Source organism: Chaetodon auriga, chromosome 6 (assembly GCF_051107435.1).
Source record: "Chaetodon auriga isolate fChaAug3 chromosome 6, fChaAug3.hap1, whole genome shotgun sequence".
Taxonomy (NCBI): domain Eukaryota; kingdom Metazoa; phylum Chordata; class Actinopteri; order Chaetodontiformes; family Chaetodontidae; genus Chaetodon; species Chaetodon auriga.
The window spans coordinates 7,705,024-7,713,448 of record NC_135079.1 but is presented as its reverse complement, the minus strand read 5'-3'; the positions used below and the strand labels follow the sequence as shown (position 1 = coordinate 7,713,448).

At 41.2% G+C, this 8,425-nt stretch overlaps 1 protein-coding gene across 1 annotated transcript in view; it reads right to left on the bottom strand.

Annotated features, from left to right (window-relative positions):
* Window positions 1–2,779: 2,779 nt before the first annotated feature.
* plxnb2b (plexin b2b) overlaps window positions 2,780–8,425 on the bottom strand; it is a 121,518-nt gene continuing 115,872 nt past the window's right edge. Inside the window, exons 33-37 of the mRNA XM_076733620.1 lie at window positions 8,130–8,277; window positions 7,848–7,912; window positions 7,610–7,685; window positions 6,409–6,483; window positions 2,780–5,844 (exon numbers count right to left, since the gene is read on the bottom strand). Of these exons, the coding sequence (XP_076589735.1) occupies window positions 5,740–5,844; window positions 6,409–6,483; window positions 7,610–7,685; window positions 7,848–7,912; window positions 8,130–8,277 (469 nt within the window). The 3' untranslated portion in view covers window positions 2,780–5,739. The remainder of the gene's footprint in view (window positions 5,845–6,408; window positions 6,484–7,609; window positions 7,686–7,847; window positions 7,913–8,129; window positions 8,278–8,425) is intronic.

The following is an 8,425-nucleotide window of genomic DNA, read 5'->3' as shown; positions in this document are numbered from 1 at the left end:
ACGTAAAATGTGATCTTTTCATTTCCCTTGATTAAATACTGTAATTGATCATCATGTCGCAGCAGGCAGAGGACCAGTACTCCATTCAGTCTCAAGATGTGCTTTGCATTACGACTGGTTTGACACACTACCTTAAGAATAGGTCCACAGTTTTGGAAGTCTACCTTAAAAAATGTTGCCCATGTGTACTTTACAAGCCTTATTGGTCCCAGTATATGTTCCTTCTGCTCACACAATCCAATGAATCCAATGTAAGTGATGAAGGACAAAATCCTCAGTCCTTGTTCTGTTCAAAAATGCCTTACAAAGTTCAGCCGAGGCTGAAATGAGGCATTAAATCAAGTCTGAGTGAAAATGTTTCAAAGCTAAGTGGATTTTGTCCCCCATCTCTTACACTGGAATTGTGTTAAGGGATCTCTTCAGGGCCAGTATGGACAAGAGCAATTATTACAGAAAACAGTGACAGCTCAATGAAGCTTTGCAAACATTATTTTAAGGCAGACTTTAAAAATTGTGAAACACTCCTTTAATTCTATCTTTGAACAGCAAAAGGATCGAACACAATATGAACAAAACCTGCTGTTCTTCAATTCAATGAAACTGTTTAGAGTATAGGGGCATTCTCTGGATATAGTTTAGCACTTCCAAGCATCATTTCCTTTGGGTTCGCTATGGTTATTAAGGGAAGAATGGTCACAGCAGTGGAAGTTTGCCTGTAAATACCTATATATTGTATAAGACTAGTTTATCACACAGGACATTTTACCTTAAGCTGTACTGCATGTTCAAAATGAGCTTGGAACTGGCCTTACATGAGTTACAAAAACATTCATTTCTATCCAAGATTTCAAATTGCTCGGTATACTTGAGCACTGAATGCAACTTGTAATTGTTGCCTTTAATGTGGAACTAATGCATATTGTGTGTGTAACTTGTCTGGTAAATTTATGTGTCTACGCTGTCACTGCACGTTTCTTTTTTTGTGCACAGATTTCTTAAAAGCAGTGGCCTCTATCTCAGTGATTCTACATATTTAAATAGATTACTATAAGTAAACAGACAGCAGATTAATCATGGACAATTTTTATTGTACTGCAAGTCACTTACTTACTTATGATAGCTATTGTCAAGGTGCACAGATATACTGTTTTCCAAAGCATTATAATAACAGTTCACAGACAGGATTTTCTATCATTTTAATATTTAGGGTTCTGTATTTGTGGGTTGTAGCTTTGCATCTCCCAGAGCACAGTTTTCTTCAGACAGCCATCTCTCTCTCCTCCCAGCACATTAAACTCAGCTGTAAAGAGAGAGACTGCAGCTGATTTAACTGTCTGATGATGTAGTTTGTGTCGCTCTGGTTTACAGAACTTTAAATTCAAACCACTCTACAATCATGTAGCTCTAAGTCTGTTAAAATGCAAGCTACCCTGGCAGGATGGTATTTTAATTTGCTCTCGGGTGATCGCTGAGCTTAGCGAGCCCTAGAATCAGTTGTTGTTAGGTTTTAAATTATTCATCGAAACAACTGTTTAAAATGACACCACACCATCATTGTTTTCATTTTCTCCAAGTTCTCCTCCTCCTCTTCCTCTAAGGCATAAGAAATCAAAGCCAAATCTCATTAGATGGTTTGAAACATGTGGAAGTGAAATGCAACCTGCTGGTAAACACAACCATCTCCTGCTGAAGGAGAGGCTGGCTGCTGTGTGTGAAGCATCCCAGCTAAGAGAACAGAAGCCAGCATCATGCAGATTATAACCCAATTTCTTGTAAGAAACCCTGCAAAGAGGCTGACTTAAAATAATTATTTAATGTGCAGTATCACTGATTTCTAGACATTGAAGGGCATGGTTATTTAGAAATCTTATCACAAGTGCAGTGCACAGCAAATAATGTTGACTCCCAAAATGATGTAAGATGCACATCTTAATAGAAACATAAAGTACAGTATTGCCTTTGATTTCCCAGCAGTGATTAAGGATAGTGTATGAGATACAGTGCTTGCAATAATCAAGTGTAATCACTCCTGCTTTGGCAGCAGCCCTTGAAGTTGCTCTATCTGTTGCTGCATCAATGATCTGCTCAGTTAGGAGATGGCCTGCGCAGGCCTCTGGTCTGTCTTTGATATCCCCACCCCTGCGTCTGGGTTTGTTAAGCAGTAAGATGAGGCAATTTTGCCTTTCATCTTTCTTTTTTCCAATTTCATTCTTAGCTGTCAGTACTTAATTAATGTTTTCGCAGCAATTTTTCAACCTTCGCTGCCGATGACAGATATGCCATGCGGCTATTTACATTATCAACTCGTTTCATGAAGCCAGACCTTGGCTTCTAGTCTGTATTCTGAGCTGTGTGACAGGAACCTGATGTGACATTTCGGGAAAAAGGCATCATAGGGTATGCTGCACATGAGGACCGATGCTATCAAAAACGTCGTTTGGGGTCGTAATGTGAACGAATATCTTAAGAAAGCTGTCACGTTCGAGCACTTGGCCTTCGTAAAGTGATTGGTTGGGCTGAGTAACAGATCATTTTCATAAATCCATCCATTACACCTTGCTGTGTGCAAGCTCTTCAGATAATCTACGGGCAATGCAATGAGCTGTATGAATATAAAGACTTGCAGCAAAGATTCAGTTCACTTCAACAAGATATTGGCTACCTGTGGCAAGTGCTACTCTGTCACCCAAGGTGATTGTAACTCATGCAATATGCATGGGAGGTGAGTGTTCAATTGAAGCAAATCAATATTCTAAAAGTGAAAGAAACACAGCAGATATGAAGGGCGTATATGTCTCTGAGTTTATTCACGGAGGAGTGTATGATGAAACCTGTGGGTAACTGCTCCGTCCACACACAACTTTGTAAAATTAAGTTCATCCAGTACAACCAGATCAGGTACAAGATCGAGAATCTTCTGAGCTGCCTTGGATGGGGAGGGAAACGTTGGCTTCCATTAATGGTCCTGTACTGAAAATGGAGTGTCCCAGTTTCTTTTATCATTACAGCACATTCACAAGTTTCAAAATGGAAAAAAGTCTCGACAACTGCACAAACTGTTTTTTTTTTCTCTTTTGTTTTTGTTTTTTTTTGTCCCAGGACTCAATGCATAGGATTATACAGTTAGAATACAGTATTTCAACATGTTTTACAAAGATTTATATGGTATAGGAAACAAGAAATAAAAATAATAACTGCACAGCAGTAAGAAAGGTAATTTGTCGAGTATAGATGGTCATTTATCGTACACACTGTAGAATAGCGTAGAAACACAGGGCAAAAAAAAAAAAAAAAAAATTTAACACCGTTGGAACAATTTTGCGCTATATTCAATCTACATAAAGATACCCTTTGATTTCAGACTAATTTAGGAATGCCGGACATTTTCAAGGGAAACCCAAATCACATTGGCCACTGGTTTACATTTATTCATTTTGGCCTTTTGCCTTAGCCACCAAAGTCCTACAAAGCACACGCCACAGACACCCAAAGGAAACGCACACGTCAAAACTGCAACCATAAAAGAAATCATACTGAAATGTCTTCAGCCTATTGGCACGCAAATGGCTGCAGCAGGGCATCTAGCATTTTAGACAGCACACATAATATCACGAGTCCAAGTACATTGCTGTGTCTATAGCACTATCATCATCATAATCACCTAGATTACCAATAGAATAATTTAGAAACAATATATATGTATCATCCTATTTAATAAGGCACATTTTTGGTTAAAGAAAGGCTCTGAAAGAAGCTTCTTGCATCAACTCTGTCAGTGAGAGAGGAGTCAGCAGTAAACAACAGCGGAGACAAGGATGGATTCTGCAGTCGGCATGCAATTAAGATCAAAAGCCTCCCCTGCTGATTCCATTATATAGAGTGCCACTCTGCACTGCGCTGAGTGGGCAGTGCCAAGTGCTGTTGGTCGGGGTGCCAGGGTGCCATGCTGAGACGGCAGGCAGGCAGGCAGGCTCGAGGTCTGTGCAAACCTCTCTCTGGCCAAGGCAGGAATTGTTAACATTCTGGGGTCTCTGGAGCTCGTTATGCTCTGTCAACTACACACATCCATGATCAGATACAGGGAGCACAATTAAATCATCTGTCAACAGCAAAAACCTATAATCTAGGGATGAAACGTGGTGGCGTTTAATGGCCCAAGAAACATCTAACCCTCATTCCTACCCTGTCGACACCTCGGCTCTGACACTGACATATCAACGTTTCAATTAGTGTAACAATTATGTACATGATTGATCCTGACCTCACCAACGTCATAAAAAAGGCTAAAACCACTGTAATTTGTTCAAAACATACCATTTAAGTATCAACTGCATATCTGGCAGGTAATGACCATCAACACTAGGCTATTTCATAGCGTTCGAGGCAGAATGCTTGATCATTATTTGGAACGTTTACAGGGACAATACTAAAAAAAAGCACTAAAAATCATGAAGACTAACGATGCATGAAACAGTTTGGACATTTCTCTAGCATATTGCTGAATTGCTACTGTATGTGAATACATTTAGTAAGCTAATGTGACTGTCGATTGTGGCTCATATGGTATTCTGACGTTATTGCGGTGCTAATATGAGTGACATGGCTCCATGGCAGAATAAGGTTGCTTCCTGCTGACAAAAAGAAAAAAAAAAAAAAAAAAGTTTTATAGCAAAGAAAAATATCTGGAAAGAGTCATTAACTGAAATGTCTTTAAAAAAAGTTTTGAAATGTCCTTCTGTGCTTTAGTTGAAGTGGAATGTATCATGGCACTGTACAATAAAGGGAGACAGACTGTGCTATTATCGACTTCCACGAGCACAAATGGCAATCCAGCTTGAACCAAATCTGAGTTAAAAGCGAATAATTCAACTCAAGCATTTCTGAATCTATTGGTGACCCGTCATTCATATGAGCCTGTACATTGCTAGATTAACCAGTGTCCTTGTGAGGACCCTTTGGTCTCTGTCAAAAAGCTCGGTGAGAGCGCAGGCTCCAGTGTGTCACTGGGTATGGGGGATTAAAATGACAGAAAGCAGGCGTCCCTTCGCCCTCGCGCCTGACAGTAGGCATCCTGTGTGTGCACACACATTCCCGCACACTCACTCACACACACACGCTCAAGTTTAGCAACGCACGCTCTTGTTCACAGGTTGTACTCCACACAGACATCTACGCACACACAGGCTAATAAAAACACTATCCGCACCACAAGGTGATCCATTTAAAAAGATAATTTTTTTTCCTTATAAAGCTTTCCGCATAAAGACTGCACAATAAAAAAAATATATAATACAATTCTTAAAACCTCTTCTACACAGAAAGAAATTGAACATCTGATTATCTCCTGTGCCAGTGCTCCACAGAGGGGCTTAATTCTCAGAGAGAGGTCTACCGCACTGCATTGTGGGAGCAATATTCAGTGACGCATGAGTGAGCGCGCAGACCTTTAAGGTTTGGCAAGTGAGCTTTAAGGCGTACCTATGACAGTGTAACCCATCATTTTCTTCCCCTTTTTGCTCTCTATCTGCATTTCATTAGTCCCCATTACTCCACAGCACAGACAGTCGTCCCAGGGCCAACTTGTACAACATACACACCCACACGAGTCCCTTCTCACCCTTATTTCCATGTTTTGTTCTCTAAAAGAAGAAATAAGCCCCTGTAGTCACTGGCAGTATCCTACCATTCCCCTCCTCCCTTCCTCCCTCCCTCCCTCCCTCCCTCCCTCCACTCGGTGGGTTAGAGATCAGTCACTTTGTTTTCCAGGGCGGCTGCTATCTGCTGGAGCCGCAGGGTCAGCTGTTTACTCTGGGCAGCTGGGTCCTCGTCCAGGGATGCGATGATCTGAAAGAGTGATGGAAGGTGAGGAGCACCATAAATGGAGGAGAACGGGGGAGAAGTTTGAAATAATAAGCAAAGAGAGAGAAGAGGAAGAATTGGGCAGCACAGGGCAAAAGAGGAATGGCGGAAAACCAGAGGAGCATGGACGAGGAGACGGAGGGAGAATGAACACAGGACAAAGAGGAAGAAAAAGGGCGGAGAGTGGGAGGAGAGGAAGGTGTTATTCGACATCAACAGTCACGTCATATACGCTGTTATTGTTTGTGAGGCCCACTTAGGGGAGACTGACAGCCCCATTTGTTTATCCAACTTGTTCATTAGGTTTTGTTTATCCCCTTTTCGTGACCTCAAGTGGCAATGCACAATGGACGCTTAAAAATCAATTCCCAGAGCAATTTTCCAATTCACATCCCACAGAAATGCTTTCAATTAAAATTTCATACAATCACTCTTCTGGCATATCAAGAGTGAAGGGAGAAAAAAGGAAAAGCAATAATATAGTGGGCAGTAGTGCATTCAGTGGAATAGCCTCCTTTGGGTGCGATAGGAAAGAGAAGGTCCTCTTACCCCATCATAGTATTTGCTGGCGTACTGGTAAAGCTGATGGAGAGCCACTTGTGTGTTCAGTTTGTCTGTGTGAGACTGGAGAACATAAAGAACAATTTAAAGGTTAAAGAGAAAATGTAACTAAACCATAAAAGTGCTGAGAGCTGAATGAGCAATCTACAAAAAAAGACAAAGCAAAGAGGAATGCTCATATTAGTAACCGACAGACATTTCATGAAATAAAACCCAGGTTTTTATACCATTTATGGTCCAGATTTTTCAGCAATAGCCATTCAATGCATTTACATTCAGAAATGACCTCTATGCATAGCAGTTTTTATTGTTTGTGGCAGAGTCCACCATTCCCACACTTAATGTTTTACTGTCTACCTGTGCACAAGCAGTTCACAGGAAACCACCCATGCATGTAATCCAGTGTTACTGTTCACTCTAACACATCTGCAAATGTTGACAATCAACAAAAAAAAATGCAAATGAATGTGTGTTTCTACGCACTATCGTTAACTAGTGCCAGATATGAAGAGGGGGCTATTTGAGATTAACAGTGGAGCTAATTCTCAGGTTGGGTGCCATTAAACCATTACAGAGGAAAGGCGGTGCAACAATATGATGTAATTCAAAGTGTACCAGTCAAACCTCAAATAACTGAAAACCATGTGGAGAAAACATGATGGAACAATTTACTGTAAGCATTTATTTTTGTTTTATGTTTTAATCTGAGGAAGGTTACAGTCTCCTTGTTCCTTCACACAGAACTGATGTTTCATCCGCCTCTATTTTTGGTCTCTTCGGTGGAACAGAAGCTTCAGTGGGTGTTTAAGTCACATGATTCATACTAACATTTGCACCTCAGTCAAGTGTAAAAACTTGGAAGTGTTTTCCAAATTTTGCACTTCTATGCACAAATTGAAAACGTGCATAATGACAGGTGGATGTAAACGATTTCTGAGCTGAGGCTGCACACCTCCTCTGTGAGGTAACCCTCTTGCTGCATGTAGGTGACTCTACTGATGGCACTGACAGAAGAGGGGCGACTACTGAGAAACTCCTTTATTAGAACAACACATGACAAAGTGTCTACTAGAGAGTGTTTGCTGAGGAGCTAAACTTTACAAAAATCCACAAGGATTGAGATCTTTAAGGATTATAACTTCAGCAGCCTAATTTAAGTGGCAAGGAAAATGAAAGCTGTGTTTCTCACCCGTGACACCTCCGCAAGATGTGTGTTCATGTCCTGGTCGCTGACAGGTACCATCTGCCTGATGCCCTTATAGTAGCTAAACACACACACACACACACACACACACACACACACACACACACACACACAACAGACAACAGGGTAATCATTGCATTATGTAACTAATATTGGCAAACCTTTCACAAGAAGTGTTTTAAACTGAGACTCAAAGAATATTACAAACTGCTGATAGACTTACTCGTCCACCATCTTCTTATAAGTGGAGATCTCCTTTGCATAGAGTAGTTTGTTACTTGGAGAGTCCTAGAGACAAAAAGTGGACACAACAGTGAAAACAATGGCACTTTAGACTGATTGACCTTTGACATTCCTCTTCTCACTCCTTTTTATTTCTCATGTAATCCACTTTGTTCTAATCTTCTTTGTCTTTTCTCCCATCTTCCGTCTCGCTCTTTCACCTCACACCTCCTCCCTCCCGCTCTTCCTCCTCCTCCTCCTCCTCCTCCCTGTTTCCACTCACCCGGCTGAGTTTGTGCTCGCTCTTGGTGCAGGCGTCCATGAAGGTCTGGGCGATGACAGAGAGCGATGCGTCCACCACTTCAGACACGTGGACGTCGAAGATGAAGTGGGGATTCTTGAGGATGTTCACCCAGAACCGCAGAGGAAGGCTGCACAGGGAAAAGGGCGAGAAAGCGGTCCATTGTTGAGGTTGTTTTCATTATTTTTGCTTCAGAACGGGGAAAAAATCTCATCTACCACATTACATCTATGAATTCATTTGAGTCAGGGAAGCATTTCATGTGTGAGAGCACTTGC